This window comes from Myxine glutinosa (assembly GCF_964187855.1).
Source record: "Myxine glutinosa chromosome 12 unlocalized genomic scaffold, kmMyxGlut1.1 SUPER_12_unloc_2, whole genome shotgun sequence".
NCBI lineage: Eukaryota > Metazoa > Chordata > Myxini > Myxiniformes > Myxinidae > Myxine > Myxine glutinosa.
In genome coordinates this window covers 615,852-635,532 of record NW_027616356.1, presented here as the reverse complement: position 1 = coordinate 635,532, position 19,681 = coordinate 615,852, and the positions used below count along the sequence as shown (strand labels likewise).

Sequence of the window (19,681 nt, the reverse complement as noted above, 5' to 3'; positions counted from 1 at the left end):
CCGCTTGTCCGCTTCCTCCTTGCTCACAAGCAGCGCGCGTAACGCCGCGCTTTACTGGTGACCCTCGACGTTGGATCTGCCGTAGCGATCCTTCCGAACACGACGCCATTGCAATGGCCAACGACAAGGCAATGGCGATTAAACTTCCCGAATTTTGGGAGGCCCAGGCCGAAGTCTGGTTCGTTCAAGCCGAAGCCCAATTTCAGCTTCGGCGCCTCACCAACGACGACCTGCGCTACTGCCATGTCGTTGCCTCCCTCGGGCCCAGCACGGCCGCTCGAGTTGTGTCCGTCCTTCGCCACCCACCGGACGGCCACAAGTACGAGGCACTCAAGCGGCTACTCCTAGCCACGTTCGGCCTCACGGACGACGCACGGGCCGATCGCCTCCTGGATCTCCCCGAGCTCGGTGAGACGCGCCCGTCGGTCCGAATGGACCATATGCTGTCACTGTTGGGCGACGAAGCCCCCAGTTCGCTATTCCGGGCGCTTTTCCGGCGCCAACTTCCAGCGCAGGTTCGCCTCGCGTTGGCCGGGACCGAGCTAACGGAACCCCGAGCATTGGCCGCCAAGGCGGACAGGTACTTCGCCGCTTCGGACACGCGGGCGAGCGTCGGCGTGGCCGTCACGGCCCTCGACGCTGATGTTCAGCAGCATGTTCCACAGCATCAGCTTCTACAGCGCGCTGATGTTCAGCAGCATGCTGATACGCACCTCGTGAACGCCGCCACGCCCGCCCACCGCCGCGGCGAAAACCGCCACCGCGGGGAAACGCGCCAACTCCACCGGCCGGGCGGAGCCAGCCGCGCTCCTCCAGCTCCACCACCTGGTGCTGGTTCCACGCCAAGTTCGGCCACGAAGCTCGGCGGTGTCATCCGCCGTGCTCCTTCAACGGGTCGGGAAACGCCCGGGCCGGCGCTCAATAGTGGCGATGAGCGCCGGCCGTTCGAGCAGCCTGCTGTTCATAACGGACACCTTCTCCGGGCGCCGTTACCTGTGCGACACGGGAGCGCAGGTGAGTGTCATTCCCGCCGGCACGTCAGACAAGCACGCCGTGGGTGGGGGCCCCGCGCTGCTTGCCGCGAACGGGACGCCCATCCGTATGTACGGAAAACGCTGCCTCTCTCTGCGGTTTGGAGGGCAGGTTTTCCGATGGACGTTCGTCACCGCCGACGTGCCCATGGCACTGCTTGGCGCGGACTTCCTGTGCGCTAATGGGCTCCTGGTCGACGTCAAGCGCAGACGGCTTGTCCAGGCCGAGACGTTCAGCTCGCTCGCTTGTGCGTTGCACAGCTCAACGAGCGGCTTGCCAAGCGGCTTGCCGAACGATTCGGTTCCGGCCACGTTGGTCTGTACGCTTCCGGCAGCGGACGCATTCACCCGCCTCCTCGCCGGCTTCCCGGCCCTCACGCGGCCCACCTTCTCGGCGGGGGCCGTCAAGCACGGGGTGGCCCATCACATCCCCACCGTCGGGCCACCGGTCTACGCCCGGGCACGCCGCCTCGAGCCGACGAAGCTGGCGGTGGCAAAAGCGGCGTTCGCTACCCTGGAGCGACTCGGCATCGTTCGGCGCTCAGAGAGCGCTTGGGCGTCGCCGCTGCACATCGTGCCGAAGCCCGGCGGGGGATGGCGACCGTGCGGGGACTATCGCCGTCTCAATGACGCCACGACTCCCGACCGCTACCCCGTCCCCCACATTCAGGACTTTTCCGCCCGTTTGGCGGGCAGGTCCTTCTTCTCGAAGGTGGACCTCATACGTGGCTACCATCAGGTCCCCGTCAGGCCGGAGGACGTCCCGAAGACGGCGGTCATCACGCCATTCGGACTCTTCGAGTTCCTGCGCATGCCCTTCGGTCTGAAGAATGCGGCTCAGGCGTTCCAGCGACTGATGGACAGCGTCCTGCGCGACTTGGATTTTGTCTACGTCTACCTGGACGACATCCTCGTCACCAGCGCGTCCCGCGAAGAGCACCTACGCCACCTCCGCACGCTCTTCGAACGCCTGGGCCAGCATGGCCTGATTGTGAACCCCGCAAAGTGCCGGTTCGGCGCCGCCACAATCGATTTTCTGGGGCACCGTGTCACCAGGCACGGAGCCGTCCCCCTGCCGGCCAAGGTGGAGGCGGTGAAGGGGTTTCCGCGCCCCCGCACGATCAGAGGGCTGCAGGAGTTCCTGGGCATGGTGAACTTTTACCATCGGTTCCTGCCCCGTATCGCCCAGCTCCTGCGCCCCCTGCACGAAGCTCTCCGAGGTAAGCCGGGCAAAGGCGACGTTACCTGGACCGAGCAGATGGACACGGCGTTCACGGGCGCGAAGCTCGCCTTGGCTAACGCCACCATGCTCGCGCACCCGGCGCCCGATGCACCGATCGCCCTCACCACCGATGCCTCGGACTACGCGGTGGGCGCGGTGCACGAGCAATGGGTGCGTGGAGCTTGGCAACCGCTGGCGTTCTTTAGCCGGCAGCTTCGCCCGCCCGAACGCCGTTACAGTACCTTCGACCGCGAGTTGCTCGGACTTCACTTGGCGGTCAGGCACTTCCGCCATCTGCTCGAGGGCCGGGCGTTCACTGCCTTCGTCGACCACAAGCCGCTGATCTTCGCGATGGGCAAGGTCACCGAGCCGTGGTCGGCCCGGCAGCAGCGTCACCTCTCGGCCGTGTCCGAGTACACGACGGACATCCAGCACGTCGCGGGGAAGGACAACCCGGTGGCGGATTGCCTTTCCCGGGCCGTCGCCCACGCAGTCCACCTCGGCATCGGCTATGCCCGGATGGCAGCGGACCAGGCCGCTGACCCCGACGTCCAGGCCTTGCGGACCGCCGTCACGGGCCTCCGCGTCACCGAGGTGCCATTCGACGGCGCGGGCGTGGCCCTCTTGTGCGACGTCTCCCTCGGGCATCCTCGCCCCATCGTGCCCGCGGGCTGGCAGCGCCGGGTGTTTGACGCCATCCACGGCCTGTCCCACCCGGGCGCGAGGGCCTCCCAAAGGCTGATCGCCGACAAGTTCGTCTGGCATGGCCTCCGGAAGGCCGTCCGTGGCTGGGCCAGGACGTGCCTCGCGTGCCAGCGCGCCAAGGTGCACCGGCACACCCAGGCCCCGTTGGCCCCGTTCACGGTGCCGGAACGCCGGTTTGACCACGTCCACGTGGACCTGGTGGGACCTCTGCCCCCCTCGCGGGGTTTCACCTACGTCCTCACCATGGTGGACCGCACCACCCGGTGGCCGGAGGCCGTGCCCTTGGCGTCGACAACGGCGGCCGATGTCGCGCAGGCTTTCATCGCCACCTGGGTCGCCCGGTTCGGCGCCCCCTCAGACATCTCATCCGACCGCGGCCCCCAGTTCACCTCGTAGCTCTGGGGGGCGGTTGCGCAGGGGCTCGGGGTCCGGCTGCACCGAACCACGGCCTACCACCCCCAGGCTAACGGCCTGTGTGAGCGATTTCACCGCTCATTGAAGGCCGCGCTCCGGGCCACCCTCCGCGACGGCGGCTGGGTCGACAGGCTCCCCTGGGTCCTGCTGGGCCTCCGGACGGCGCCCAAGGAGGACCTGTGCGCATCCGCGGCGGAGTTGGTCTTCGGGCAACCGCTGCGGGTGCTGGGCGAGTTCCTCCCCGACTCCACAGCACCATGATCCGCGGCACAGCAGCACTCCGCTCTGCAAGAGACCGCCCAGAGGTTCTCCCCGGTGCCAACGGCATGCCACGGGCACCCACCGACGCACGTCGCCCCGGAGCTTCGCACGGCGGAGTACGTCTTCGTCCGCCACGATGCCCATCGGACACCACTGCGGCCCCCGTACGACGGGCCTTTCCGCGTGCTGGAGACCGGGGCGAAGCACTTCACCCTGGACATCGGCGGTACTCCTGACCGCGTTTCGGTAGACCGCCTCAAGCCGGCCCACCTCGATGTGGACCATCCACCGCCAGTGGCCCGACCCCCACGTCGGGGCCGCCCTCCTGCGGGCGGACCCCCGGCACCGCCCAGCCCCGCCGCCACGCCGCCCCCCGGTCCTGCACCCATCCCAGGGGCAGCCAGGGGCATCCCACCTGGCATCCCTGCACCCCGGACGCCGCCGATCGCCAGGGGGCGCTTCGGCCGGGTCATTCGTCTGCCCCGCAAACTGGCCCTCCAGATGCGCGGGAATTCTGGGGGGGCGCGTGTGGCGGACACAAAAGCCCACTGGCGTGGTGACATCATTCCACGCACCAAGTGGGCGGTGGCCACGCCCGAGGGGTAGGCGTGGCCTCATGATATACACCGGGCGACCAGCCCGGACCCGGAGCATTTCAGTGTTACAGTGTAGTCTTACAATAAAGACGTTTATATGTTACCGCTTGTCCGCTTCCTCCTTGCTCACAAGCAGCGCGCGTAACGCCGCACTTTACCTTATATAAAGGGAGGGGCGCTTTGCGCCTCCCTTTGATTGTTACGTCGCATTCTATATTTTACGATGTAAATGTTAATCACTCCTTGGACACATGAGGGCGTTCGAGGATGAGATACGGATTTGTAATGTGAGGAAGAAGAAGAGCATTAAGATTAAGAAGAATGAGAAGAACAAAAAAAAAATATATTGTGACGATTGAGTCAGGCTTGATTATTATACGCCTGTGGTCCGCAACTGATTTTTTTTTTTGACAAACACAATAACAACGACAACGGTACTCAGGAGAGAGCATACCTCCTCCAGGTGAAGAGTTTACGTTTTGTATCCCAGAGTAGACCAGAAAATCACAAAACAGAAGCACATTTAATCAAAATCATCCGTCCACAACATTTTGAGATATCCTGCTATATATCGTTTTTGGCCCTATCTTCCAATGGTGAATAATCACTTAGAAAATTAAATAATTCTCATTTCCGAATCCATACTCACTACTCAGATCTTCACCAAAATCTTATCGAATCGTCCTTGTCACAAAGACATACGCTACATCTCTGCCAAATTTCGTCCGAATCCGTCCACAACCTTTTGAGATATTTTGTTGACAAACAGATAGACAAACAAACGGACAGACTGGGGTGAAAACAACCTCCATCCACCTTTGGTGGCGGAGGTAACAACGGTAACAAGCAAGGTGGTGGTGGCGGTGGCGGTGGCGGTGGAGCAGGCGGTGGCGGTGGAGCAGGCGGTGGCAGTGATGGCGGCGTAGTATTTAAAACAGCGTTTCTTCAGAAATAACGACGTTTTTGTGGTAAAATAATAACAAGTGCAGCGTCTCTTGTTCTGTGACGACTCCACAAGTTGTGGGTGACTGGACTTGGATTCGAGTTCGTTATTAAAAGACGTCTGAATGAAAATTAATAATCAAACAACTATATGTTGGCAAACATATTAGCGCACGCTTGATGGGTTAATGGCTTCCTGCTGTGATGAAAAGTTTCAACGCAAGAGGAGATCATGAGTGGAAAATACGAGGTATCTGGATTCACAGGAAGGCCTCGGATGGATCACGCACGACACTTCCGGTGTCGCGAGATAACCCCGCCCCGTCTTTTTCGGAATATACGCGCGCTTCTCTGTAATGGCAATTAATCTTGCTGTAAGCAGCGCTCCGCGGATGAGAAGCGGTTATGAACGGCACGGTGATACCGCACACGCCGTTAGCGGTGGATTGGTGGTACCCACGGCGGATTCCTACAGCTCGACTATACTTCCTCACTCACGCACACGCAGACCACACGGGCGGACTCACACCGTCCTGGAACCTCCCCATCTATTGCTCTCCGGTCACTGCGCGCATCATTCAGCACAAACTACAGGTAATTCCAGTACAGGTAGCTAACTCCAGTAACGGCTAGCCCGAGCAGGGGGGAACTCGCTTCCTCGCCCACAGGAGGAGACGTGAAAACCCCCCATTTTTTTTCTGTACACAAGCTCGAGGCTCGTGTAAGAGCTAACAGTAACATTACTGAAAAAAAAAAAAAGAGACGGACACGAAAAACATACAATAAAGGGAGCGGGAGACAAGATGGGGAGAGAGAGGTAAGCACACAAGTACAACAGCAGAGAACAGGGACATGGGGATATCTGTGGGGGGGGGGGGGGGGGGGGGGAGGCATGGGAATGGGTGGGATAGGTATAAAACACGTGGACACTGCAAGGACTTCCAGGAAAGAAGTCGGCATTTCAAAAAAGTGGATCTGGGGTGAATTAGCGGGGGTAGAAAAGATCAAGGTTTTGGATGGGGGAAGATAAGAGATGGTGGTGAACAGCTGTTTTAATGACCTGGAGGGAGGAGTGGGATTGAAGGGAGTGAGGGAGTTTGTTCCAGAGGTGGGAGTAAAGAGGAATTAAAGAGTGAAGGTGAGCAGAGAGTCTTGATTTTGGCAATTTCATTAGAAGAGGGTTGCTGGCAGATCTTGTGCGACCTGTAGGAATATTTGGGGGACAGAGCACAGATAGAGCTGGGGGAGCCAGGCCGGAGAGGAGTCAGTAGAAGACAGAAAGACCACCGACCTGCCTGCGGTGAGTGCGTGAAAGGCCCTCGGAGTTAGCTTCATCGCGGGAGATTCCAATGATTCTGAATGCTTTGGTTTCAACAGCGTAAAGCCGAGCTAGGTGTGAGGCAGGAGCACCGGCCCAGAGGGGAGAGCAGTATTCCCTTGAGCTGTGGAAGAAAGCCTTGTATGTGGTGAGGAGCTCAGGTGTGCCAAGGAAGGACTTCACACGACGGAGGATGCCCAGTCGGCGACTGGCTTTGGAGGCCAGCTTGGAAATGTGGTTTTCCCAGGAAAGATCATGGCAGATAGTGAGACCCAAAAGCTTGAGTGACAGAACTTCTTGGAGAGGATTGTTGAGAAAGTGGATGGGAGGGTTGTCCAGTCGGTCTTTTCAGAGAGACGTAGTGAGAGTGTGAGATTTGTCAGAATTGAAAGACGTGTTCCACTTGTTTGACCAGTCTATGATTTTGTCCAGGTCTGCAGAGAGTGAGGAGGCTGCAAACTGCCGATCTGAGGGATGAGGAATGGAGCGGCAGAGAGTGGAGTCATCAGCAAAGAGATAGAGAGGATTTTCCAGAGAGTCGGAGAGATCATTGATGCAACAACAACAGGCATTTTAAGGCCACTTTCCCTGCAAGAGTGGGAGTTAGCCTTGCGGTCCCCATGACAATCTTCTCCATTTTGCCCTATTTTCTGCATCTTCCTTTGTTAACCCCTGGTCCCTGGTCCCTGGAGTCCCTGGTGTTGGGCTAGCGGCTAGGGTGCCGGCTTAGGATCCTAGGATCCTGGGTTCGAATCCCGGTCAATCGCTGAATTAACGCCAGGGGGGTTGACTCAGCCTGTCATCCTTCCGAGGTCGGCAAATTGAGTACCAGTTCACTGGTAATTCCCTGCTTGTCGTTAAAGGTGGCAAAAAGGGTTGGCGTCAGGAAGGGCATCCGGCCGTAAAACATTGCTTCAAAAAGGGGACCGAAAAACAACAACAACCACAGTTCCCGAAAAAGGCCAACCCCCGCTTGCGGGGAAAAATGGCCTCTAAAGGTGGTTTTTTTTCCTTTGTTAACCCCCTTGCCCGCATTTCTTCTTCGACCATCTTAAGCCAAGTCTTTCTCGGTCTTCCCCCTCCTCTACTTCCTTCTACATTCATTTCCATCACTCTTCTCAAACAGTCACTTTCATCCTTCCTCAACACATGACCAAACCATCTCAAACTGTTTCTCTTCACAGCATCCATCACAGGCTCTATTCCCATCATCTTTCGCAATTCATCATTTGTCTTTCTCTCTCTCAACGATACTCCGCACATCTACCAAACCATTCGCATTTCCACCCTTTCCAGCCTTTGTTGCTGCTCTACGTTCATTACCCATGTCTCGCTCCCATAAATCATAACACTTCTCACACATGCAGCATACACCTTTCCCTTCAGCTTCAACGACACTCCCCTCCTCGTCAGCACGCCACTCAGTTCCCGAAACTTCTTCCATGTACATCTCACTCGAGCAACCGTTGCCGAGTCTGATCCACCTTCTCCATTCAGCATGTCTCCTAGGTAAAAAATGTTTTCACACCTTCCAGCTTCACGCCGTCTCCAAGATCCAACTCAACATTTCCTCCATCTGCAGTCCCTCTGTGCACACCTTACATTTTAATGTAGCTGCCACTCTGGTTAATGACCCTCTCAAGACCACTACATTTTTGATGAATCCACTCAGCGCACATTATACATTGAATGGAGTTCACTCCGACCCCCTTCCTGCACACAGCACATGGCCACTTCCCAGTTCTTTCCACCTCACCACATGCTTTACCACTTGCCATCACCTTCCTCTTTCCGATATTCACCTTCAGACCTTTTGTCTCCATACATTCCTTCCACTTGTTCATCTTCTCCTTCAGTCCATCTATACTTTCTGCAATCAACACCAGATCATCTGCATACAACAACTCCCACGCTAAACCCTCCTTTACGTTCCGAGGCAGCACATCCATCACAGCTACAAATAGTAGTGGACTTAGTACCGACCCCTGATGCACTCCCACCTTCACCTCAAACTCACACTGTTCCCGTCCTTCGTCCTTACAGCTGTGCGCGCTCTTTTGTACATTGCCATCACTACTCTGATCAACCATTCCTCCACTCCTAATGCCCATGTCACTACTTCACGTGTATTCACGGAGAGATCATTGATGAAGACCAGAAAAAGCACAGGGCCAGAACACTACCTTGGGGAACTCCAGCCTGAACAGGAAGGGGAAAGAAGAAAGGAGAACCACCTTTAGAGGCCATTTTTCCCTGCAAAGCAGGGGTTGGCCTTTTTCGGGCACCATGGTCTCTTTTTGAAGCAATGTTTTAAGGCCGGATGCCCTTCCTGCCACCAACCCTGTTATTCGACTCTTGCGACACACAGGGAATTACCAGTGAACTGGTACTCAATTTGCCGACCTCGGAAGGATGACAGGCTGAGTCAACCCCCCTGGCGTTAATTCAGCGATCGACCAGGATTCAAACCCAGGATCCTAGGATCCCAAGCTGGCACCCTAACCACTAAGCCAACAAGGAGAGTTTGGTGAGCAGAGCGGGGTGCCAGACCGTTTCGAAAGCACGAGATATGTCAAGGGAGACAGCTCTGATTTCCTGTTTGGCATTGAGGACCTCCATGCATTGTCGAGACAGCAGAAGCAGCATGTCCAGAGTAGAATGACCTGGTCTGACACCAAATTGACGATCAGAGATAAAGCCATTGGAGAAGAGGAAGGATTTGATATCCGAAGCAATGATGGATTCCATGACTTTGCTGATAATCCCCAGGCTGATTGGTCTGTAGTTGCAAGTAATGTTGGCTGATTTCCAAACTGATGGCAGATAACCTTGAGCAAAAGAGAAGGTGAAGAGAATGGAGAAAGGGTGTGAAAGAGCGGCAGAGCATGATTTTCGGACCCGTGGGCTGATGCCGTCTGGTCCAGTTGCAGAATAAGAGTCAAGGTTTGACAGAAACTTCTCCACCTTGTCAGGAGAGAAGGACACAGAGTCCAGGAGCAGCTGGGTTCGACTGGGCAAGGTAGGTACAGAGAGAGATGGGTTTGGGACACAAGATTTTGAGGCAAACACAGAGTTGAGGCATTCGGCTTTTTCACGTGCGGTGTCAACTGTGTAGCCACTTGAGGGGATGAAGGGGGAACAAACACCAGAAACAGATTTGACCAGACACCACCAGGATTTGGAGGTAGGAGACAGGTTAGAGAGTTCAGTCTTGAGAGTCGAGAGATTTCGTTTCCTGGCTCTCCTGAGGGTGGACACACACTTGTTCCGAGCTTGGTGGAAGGAACTGAGATTTCCTTCAGTTGGATTAGCCTTCCATGAGGTGAAAGCATGTTGTTTCAGGGCAACTGCCTCACCACAAGATTCAGTGTACCACGGATGGGAGGAAGGGTATGACAACTGAACACGAGATGGGATAAATGTGTGCATGAGAAAGAGCAGTTTACTTTGGAAGAATTCCCAGGAAGAGTTGATGTCAGAGGCAGTTGAGATGGGAGACCAGTCCAGATGATTGATGGCTGCTTGGAGACCATGCCAGTCGGCCTGAGTGAAAAGCCAGACTCCTCGACGCTGAGGAGGCTCTCCGAGAATGGCCCGAGAGATATCCACTTTAACAAGCACATGATCAGAAGAACCGGTTGGAGCAGAATAAGAGCAGAGGATATTTGCAGGGAAGTTTGTCTTAACCAAGTCTAGAAGAGAAGATGCTCCATTGACTGAGATCCGGGTCGGTAAATTGACAGATTGTGTCAGTCCCAATGAGTCGCAGAAGTCCTTTGCTGAGGTGCCATGGCTGGCGAGAGAGGAACCCACACTCAACTAGCTGGCGTGATGACAGTTGATGTCACCACATATGAGGAAGAGAGAGTTGGGATGAGTGGATGGAAGTTGGTCCATGTTGTCAGACAGCGAGATTTAAATGGAGTCATCACTGTTTGGAGGACGGTACAACACACATATGAACAAAATGTGGGAGCGGAGAGGAAGCCATATCCAGAGGTACTCTTTGGGGTGGGGTGGAGGGAGGGCAGTGCAAGGAGAGTGAGGAAGAGAGTTTTTGATAAAGATAGCAACCCCACCACCATGACGAGGCTCAGGTCTATCATACCGGGGGAGGGAGTAACCAGGAAGAGATATTAAGGAATCAGAGACATCTTGAAGGAGGAAAGTTTATGTTAAGCAGATTATGTCTGGTTTGTCAGAAGCAACCTGTATGGAGAGTTGAATCAGGTTTGAGCGAAGGTCCCGGATGTTTGAGGTCCATACCATTAAGGAAGATGGAGGGGGAGCATCTTGTGCAGGACAGGGCAGGGAAGGGGTAGGGTCAGATGAAGGGTGAGAGGGGGAGGTAGGGAGAGCTGTTGATAGTGTGTCAGAGATTGCAGAAGAGTTAGGAGAAAGGGAAGGATGAGGAGGACAAAAGGTTTGATGGTGATGGGATGAGGCACAGTGAGGAGTTGTTTGAGGGTGGGGGAAGAGCAAAGTAGAAGGTTGGAGGAGGTGGAGGTATGAGATAGAAGGGAGACAAAGTGGGGAGGAGGCAGCTTTGAGGTGGAGGAGGTGGAGGAGGTGGAGGAGGGGTGAGGGATGAGAATTGGTGAAAGATGGTAGGAGTGGAGATTTGAAGGGGAGAGGCAAGGGGCAAGTTTTGAAGGGGAGGTGGGAAGGGGGAGATTTGAATGGAAGGGGCAAGGGGGTAGATTTGGAGGGGAGGAGTGGGGGGGAGTTTAGGAGGGGAGGAGAGGGGTGAGGGGAGGAGAATTGAAAGGGAGGGGTGAGGGGGGCAGAACTGAAAGGGAGGGGTGAGGGGGGGTTTTGGAGGGGAGGTGTGAGGGGGGGGGGAATTTTGGAGGGGAGGTGTGAGGACGGAGCCTTGAAGGGGAGGGGTGGAGCAGAGCCTTGAAGGGGAGGGATGAGAGGGGGGGATTTGATGTGGAGGGGGGAGTTTAGGAGGGGAGGAGTGAGGTGGGAGAATGGAAAGGGAGAGGGGAGTTTAGAAAGTGGACGATTAATGACAAATGAACATTTATTACAAACTAGGTTTATTTTAATTTTCTAGTCAGAGATCCGTTTGAAAACGATAGAGGAGGGGTGGAATGAAGGTGAGTTACATTTATTCCTCCCTACATTCTCTGAAGAGATTGAATTTTTTTTGAAGTGGAATGAATTGAAGAGGAAATTGAAAAGAGCCTTTTAAATAGGAAGAAAAAGAGCGTGTTGTAATAAACACTGAATAAAACACTGCAGGGGAAGGTTTAAACATATTTAAATAATATTGTTGCGGTTTTGAGAGTGTACATATAACATCATTAAAGGTTAAAGGTTTGCCCCCATAGTTAGTCCACAAGCAACACGTAGGCCCATTAGAATTAGTTATGTCATAGTATGTGTAAGAGTAGGCCATTTCCCTAGTGACATCTGCGTTGTGTAAAGAAATAATAAGCTTAGGTCCTTTTCATTTTGCGGCCACCCTCCAATTTCCACCATGGGCGAACTCGATCCCGCGCTCCATTTGGCATCCCTCAAGTTTGTTACTCTTTGGGCTACCCGCGGCAGTTTGTTACGCTTTGGCCACCAGCAGCGTTCGCTGCCCTTTGGTTTCGCTCGAAACTAGTCAAATGACACGAGGTAGGCCCGGAAAGAGGGAGGAGCGCGAGGACGAGGTGTGGCCGCATCAAGCAGCGCGTCAGAGGGCGGTGATGGTAAAGGCAACAACCAACCAGGGCTCGGTGGGCATGGCATGCTAGGGCGTGGCAAGAAACGTCTGGTGAGTTCGAGAGGGTTCCAAGGGTGTGGTAATAAAACCCTTGGCGCAAGGCCCCCACCTCAGATGGGTCGGCACCAGTTGAGCTGGAGAGGACTGCCCGTATGAGGACTGATTGGAGAGAGCTTGCTTACTCGAGAGGACTTGATGAAAACGGAGTCACGCATCGCGAGCGAATCGTATTGAAGGAGCGCATGGTTCGCGGTTATTGGAACTTCGCTTATTACGTACGCGGCTGAGCCGCGAGTGTAACCGCCACAGCGAGCCTACTGTTGCCCTGTGATAGTCCCGCACGCGCCAAACGACACGCGGAGAGCGCTGCCGTCTGTTCATCTGCTTCGCGGTGCGAGTTGGGGAGCGGAGAACGAGCTGCCCGGACGCCATTCCTGGACCATCGACCTGTTCATCTGCAGCCCCGTGTGAGTGTGTCTGTGTGTGACGGGCCTGTTTGTCCAGGGATAAGTTAAGACTGTATAAGGCTGCATGTGTATTCTTCTTCTTCTTCTCATTGTACAAAGTGTAAATAAATTCTGTTATTCCTTTCTTCCAAATCCGACTGTTTCAGTCATTTCCATCATTGGGAAAGCGTGGCACGATTACGAACCGCTTGGATCGGGTTAGTCATTGCTAACGGCTCGGGTCACGGGTCGCTACTGCTCGGCATTTCAACTAACACCCATGATTCGGGCGGGGCTTATTTCGTCGTTTCTGGGCGGCGTTAGTACTTGGGTAATAGCGAATCCCTAGTCCTAAAACCCTACCTAACGCTGTCCGGGAAGGACGTCATCGGTCCCGGGTCCCGTCGGCTAGTAAAAGACAAGGGGACTAATCCCCCCTTGGTAAAGGGGAAAGGCCGGCGTTGAGATCCGCAACAATATTTAAACAAAACCTTGAAAAACAATCTGGGAAAAGTCCCTTCGTGAGGACATGGATTTGAGAAAGGAGGAGAAAGGGTTGAATGAGTATGGAGGAAACTAGAGTTGGAAAGGCTGGAGAGGTGGAAGAAAAAGGAGATAAAGGGGGCGGGGCACAAGGTGAGAAAAGTGGGCGAGAGAACAAGCACAAGTCCACGAGGAGAGAAAGAATTACTGAAGTTTTTTTTTTTTTTTTTTTTTTTTGGGGGGGATCTAAAACGTTTGACAAAGGGTGAGATGTTCGTGGGAGGTAGAGGAGTGAAAATAAAATCAAAGAAACAAGCAAGTACAGCGAAGGAAAGAACTTGTCTTTACAATATACCGACGGGGGGAGGGAGCCGAGAGAGACCAGGCCGCACACGAGGTGTGAACAAAAAACGACTAATTACACACAAGTTTGCAATAATTACAAAACCAAAACTAACTAGAAACGTAAAATAACCAGTGGAAATTTGACAGACACGAATGGGAAAATACTCAAACCTCAATGCCGTGGAAAGATTGAAGCAAGCCCCCTCACCTTTTCTGTCGGTCTTTGCATCTAATCTTGTTTCTCGTTACCTGGTATGACGTCAGAGTAAAAGTAAACTTTACTTTGATCATTTCGAAAAACCCACAGTGGACGTGTCTGCATCAACCTGCTTAAGGGTTGATAAACACTTATTGTGTTTACACCTTGCCAGTGGTTTGAACCTTGCCAGAAGAGAGGGTATTCCATTTGAGACCGTTTGTCTGTCTGTCTGTCTGTCTATGTGTGTGTTTGTCCACACAGAATAAATATGATTTTCTCTACAACCGTTGGTCTGATTGACAGTAAATTTTCACCATAGGTGCACCTCCACCTGTAGAATTTTTAATGATGACGTCATAGGTCACGTGGTACGTGCGCTATCTTGGGAAAAAAACAAAAAAACTTAGCACCTCTATATCTCCGAAAGCGCTGCATAGTAAAAAAAATCGACAGATGGCTCATTGTAAAGAACTCTCCATGGGGAATAAAATATGTTAATGATGGTGTCATAGGTGCGTCCATTATGACGTCATAATTCGACAATTACAAAACTTCAACCGATCAAGATGAAATTTCTTCAGCGTCATCTATGGGTAAATTGGTGGAGAAAAAAAAAATGATGGCGTCATCAGTCACGTGGTTCGGCCACCATATTGGTTTTAACACAAAAGCCTTTAAAAAAAAACAAAAAAAAACACGTTCTTGGCGAGGGTCTGCATTCTCTGATTGCTCTTTCTTGCTTTTATGCGTCCGCTGACAAAGTCGCCGGAGGCATTATGTTTTCGGCTTGTCAGTCAGTCAGTCAGTCAGTCAGTCAGTCTGTACGTACGTCCGACCGTACGGGCTAAACCTCATTTTTCTCAGCAACCATATGTCTGATTGAGACGAAGCTTTCAGGATTGGAGTGACACCGGTGCAGAATGTTTTTATGATAATTGTGACGTCATAGGCCACGTGGTATGGCAGCCATCTTGGATTAAAAGCAAATAATTAAAATAAAAGAGCGACTGGACAACCCTCCCATCTACTTTCTGAACAATCCTCTTGAAGAAGTTCTGTCACTCAAGCTTTTGGGTCTCGCTATCTGCCATGATCTTTCCTGGGAAAACCACATTTCCAAGCTGGCTTCCAAAGCCAGTCGCCAACTGGGCATCCTCCGTCATGTGAAGTCCTTCCTTGGCACACTTGAGCTCCTCATCACATACAAGGCTTTCATCCGCAGCTCAATGGAATACTGTTCTCCCCTCTGGGCTGTTGCACCTGCCTCACACCTAGCTCGGCTGCACCCTGTAGAAACCAAAGCTTTCAGAATCATTGGAATCTCCCGCGATGAAGCTAACTCCGAGGGCCTTTCACTCACTCACTGCAGGCAGGTTGGTGATCTTTCTGTCTTCTACCGACTCCTCTCTGGCCTAGTTCCCCCTGCTCTGTATGTGCTCTGTCCCCCACATATTCCTATAGGTCGCACAAGATCTGCCAGCAACCCTCTTTATGGTGAAACTTCTAAAATCAAGACTCTGTTCACCTTCAATCTTTCATTCCTCTTTTCTCCCGCCTCTGGAACAAACTCCCTCACTCTCTTCAATCCCACTCCTCCCTCCAGGTCTTTAAAACAGCTGTTCGCCACCATCTCTTATCTTCCCCCATCCAAAACCTTGATCTTTTCTACCCCCGTTGATTCACCCCAGATCAAATTTTTTGAAATACAGACTTATTTCCTGGAAGTCGTAGCAGTGTCCGTGTTTTATACCTCACCCACCCCACCCCCTCCTCCCATGCCTCCTCCCCCCAAGCCCTCTCCCTCCCACAGATCGCCCGATGTCTCTGTTCTCTGCTGTTGTACTTGTGTGCTTACCTCTCTGTCCCCAACTTGTCTCCCGCTCCCTTTATCATATGTTTTATGTGTCAGTTTGTTTTTTTGTGATTAATGTTAGCTTACACGAGCCTCGATCTTGTATACAAAGAAAATAAAATTAAAAAGTACTTCTCAGAAACTGCTGAATGCAAAAATTTGAAACTTCACACATTGTCAAGTACTCCCAATGGGGAACAAAAGCATGATGACATCATAGGTGAAGTGGTATACCAGCGAAAAATGTTTTAATCAAATTCCTTATCCTAAAAATCAGAAATTGCATGCACATGATCTTTGACCCATTTGTATTGAAATATTAAATTTATAACATCACAGGTCACATGGTTTGGCAGCCATCTTGGATTGAAGGAAAATATTAAATAATTGTATCTCTGAAACCGCTCACCCTATCGATGCTAAATTTTACAAATATCTAACGGCAAGCACTGTTGCATATAGTTTGAAAATGATGATGTCATAGGTCACGTGGTTTGGCAGCCATTTGAGATAGAAAAACGAACCTTATCAACACGAAACTTCACAAACGTGATCCACTACACATACATATGCAGAGTGATGGCATCTACTCGTTGTGGGACTAAGCGGAGGCATATTGGCGACACAGTCGCATTGTTCTAGTTTTATTCTGGGTGTTTTATTTAGTAAGGTTTAAATTGTATGCATTTTTGACGTGTTGATTTTTTTTTTTTCAACAACTAATATCCTATGTTGAATTTCCGTATCCTCTACTGAGGTCTCATTGTACTATTTCTGGGTGGCTACCCTTCTGAAATGAATCACTATAACGTGAGGAATATTCATGGCAAATTTGGCACTTTTGTCCACCTGGTAACGGTATTTACCAAAATGTTTAATTACGCCACCTTGTTATTTCGAATGTCACTGCAACTCTGCCAATTAGAATGAAATAACTTGACATTGCCTGAACATTAATATGATGAATCCATCTTGTTTGAACCAGATCTCACCGAAAGTCCTGCGACCTCTTGAGATTGGGTCAAGTCACCTGCTGAACGTGGATGATGAGGGTCTTGAGACCATTACAGTGACGCTCATAGATGCCAACCACTGCCCAGGCTCTGTTATGTTCCTGTTTGAGGGCTATTTTGGCACCATTCTGTACACAGGTGAAGACATTGAAGTCAAGGCTACTCCACGCTGTGCTGCTTCACCTGAATCTCTTGTCTTTCTCAAGGTTTTGTCTTCAGTCCCGTCTCTGTCCCGCTGTGCACGCGTCACTTTGCTCTGTGCATGTCTGAGCAGTACTTGGCTTTTTCAAATGCAAAACAGCATTGGTAGACTTTTGGTCGTCCATCTGTCGGTAATTTATTGGCTTTTACTTTTTTTTTTTTTTTTTTTTTTTGTTGTTGTTGTATACAAGATCGAGGCTCGTGAAAGAGCTAACATTAATCACACAAAAAGACAAACCGACACACAAAACACAAAAAACAAGGGGAGCGGCAGACAAGATGGGGAGAGAGGGGGAAGGACACAAAAGAGAGGGGGAAGAGGGGGAAGGACACAAACACAACATTTGAGAGCAGGGACATCGGGAGGACTTGGGGGGAGGTGGGAGAGGAATAAAACATATGAACACTGCAAGGACTCTGGGGTGAATTACCGGGGGTAGAAAAGATCAAGGTTTTCGATGGGGGAAGATAAGAGATGGTGGTGAACAGCTATTTTAAAGACCTGGAGGGAGGAGTGGGATTGAAGGGAGTGGGGGAGTTTGTTCCAGAGGCGGGAGAAAAGGGGAATGAAAGAGTGAAGGTGAGCAGAGAGCCTAGACTTTGGCAGTTTAACCATAAGAGGGTTGCAGGCAGATCTTGTGCGACCTGAAGGAATATTGGGGGGACAGAGCACAGAGAGAGCTGGGGGAGCAAGGCCGGAGAGGAGTCGGTAGAAGACAGAAAGACCACCAACCTGCCTGCGGTGAGTGAGTGAAAGGCCCTCGGTGTTGACTACATCGCAGGAGATTCCAATGATTCTGAAAGCTTTGGCCTCAACAGCGTGAAGCCGAGCAAGGTGTGAGGCAGGAGCACCAGCCCAGAGGGGGGAACAGTATTCCATTGAGCTGCGGATGAAAGCCTTGTATGTGGTGAGGAGCTCAGGTGTGCCAAGGAAGGACTTCGCACGACGGAGGATGCCCAGTCGGCGACTGGCTTTGGAGGCCAGCTTGGAAATGTGGTTTTCCCAAGAAAGATCATGGCAGATAGTGAGACCCAAAAGCTTGAGCGACAGAACTTCTTGGAGAGGATTGTTGAGAAAGTAGATGGGAGGGTTGTCCAGTCGGTCCTTTCGGAGAGACATTGTAAGAGTGTGAGATTTGTCAGGATTGAAAGACATGTGCCACTTGTTTGACCAGTCTGTGATTTTGTCCAGGTCTGCAGAGAGTGAGGAGGCTGCAGACTGCCGATCTGAGGGATGAGGAATGGAGCGACAGAGAGTAGAGTCGTCAGCAAAGAGATAGAGAGGATTTTCAAGAGAGTCAGAGAGATCATTGATGAAGACCAGAAAAAGCACAGGGCCCAGAACACTACCTTGGGGAACTCCAGCCTGAACAGGAAGAGGAGATGAGAGAAACCCATTCAGGGCCACACGTTGACTACGACCAGAGAGGAAGTCCGCCAGCCATGCGTGGAGATTTCCATGGATACCAAAGGAGGAGAGTTTGGTGAGCAGAGCTGGGTGCCAGACCGTATCGAAGGCACGTGAAATGTCAAGGGAGACAGCTCTAATTTCCTGTTTGGCGTTGAGGACCTCCATCCATTGTTGAGAAAGCAGAAGCAGCATGTCCAGAGTAGAATGACCTGGTCTGAATCCAAATTGATGATCCGAGATCAAGCCATTGGAGAAGAGGAAAGATTTAATATCTGAAGCAATGATGGATTCCATGACTTTGCTGATAATTGGGAGAAGGCTGATTGGTCTGTAGTTGCTGGGATCTGTTTTTGCACCTTTTTTGTGCAAAGCGGTGATGTTGGCTGATTTCCAAGCAGATGGCAGATGACCTTGAGCAAAAGAGAGGGTGAAGAGAACAGAAAGAGGGAGTGAAAGAGCAGAAGAACATGATTTTAGGACCCGTGGGCTGATGCCGTCAGGACCAGTTGCAGAATCAGAGTCGAGGGTTGACAGAAACTTTTCCACCTTGTCAGGAGGAAAGGACACAGAGTCCAGGAGCAGCTGGGTAATACAATACTTTTTAACTGCAGCATTGTTTGTTTAGGACATTGTTTCGCTCACCTGTGAACCTTTCCCCACGCAGGTGACTTTCGTTTTTCATCGGCCATGCTGGAAGAGCCCCCGTTGAATAATAAAAAGGCGATTGACGTCCTCTACTTGGATAACACGTACTGCCTCCCTGACCATGACATCCCGTCACGAGAGGAAGCTGCTGGGACCATCAAAGAGATTATTAGGAAACACCCTGAACATGACATCACACTGAGTAAGTGATATGCGTGTGGGAGTTCGATGTATTTACAATGTATTTAACTTCAATATATTTTCTATACTCAGAATGCATGCATATTACTGAAGGGGGGGGGGGGCTGCTGGGCCCCTCTCCCTTGTGAAACTTTGAGTTCTTGTACAAACTCGTACAACATATCTGTGATGCAACCTTGAGTTCAAAGCTATTTCTTCCATCGTGGCTATCTCTCGAACCACTGTTTTGTTTCCTCCCCCTGAGGTTGCTTTTTTTTTTTTCTTCTTTATTTTTGGTATACAAGATCGAGGCCCGTGAAAGAGCTAACATTAATCACACAAAAAGTCAAACCGGCACATAAAACACAAAATAAGTGGAGCGGTAGACAAGATGGGGTGAGAGGGGGAAGGACACAAACACAACATTTGAGAGTAAGGACATCGAGAGAAATGTGGGAGGGGGAGGGCTTGGTGGGAGGTGGGAGATGTATAAAACATATGGGCACTGCAAGGACTTCCAGGAAAGAAGATGAAATTTCAAAAAAGTTGATCTGGGGTGAATTAGCGGGGGTAGAAAAGATCAAGGTTTTGGATGGGGGAAGATAAGAGATGGTGGTGAACAGCTGTTTTAAACACCGGGAGGGAGGAGTGGGATTGAAGAGAGTGAGGGAGTTTGTTCCAGAGGTGGGAGAAAAGGGGAA

At 51.9% G+C, this 19,681-nt stretch overlaps 1 protein-coding gene across 2 annotated transcripts in view; it reads left to right on the top strand.

Annotated features, from left to right (window-relative positions):
- The first annotated feature begins 5,464 nt into the window (after nucleotides 1-5,464).
- The window catches only part of LOC137437913 (5' exonuclease Apollo), a 32,665-nt gene continuing 18,448 nt past the window's right edge, over nucleotides 5,465-19,681 (top strand). Inside the window, exons 1-3 of one of the 2 annotated variants that reach the window (XM_068132644.2) lie at nucleotides 5,465-5,765; nucleotides 16,516-16,681; nucleotides 18,820-19,002. In XM_068132644.2, coding sequence (XP_067988745.2) covers nucleotides 5,577-5,765; nucleotides 16,516-16,681; nucleotides 18,820-19,002 — 538 coding nt within the window. In that variant the 5' untranslated portion in view covers nucleotides 5,465-5,576. Of the gene's footprint in view, nucleotides 5,766-12,074; nucleotides 12,673-16,515; nucleotides 16,682-18,819; nucleotides 19,003-19,681 lie in introns of those variants that run through there. The other variant, XM_078768664.1, reaches the window with a different exon arrangement.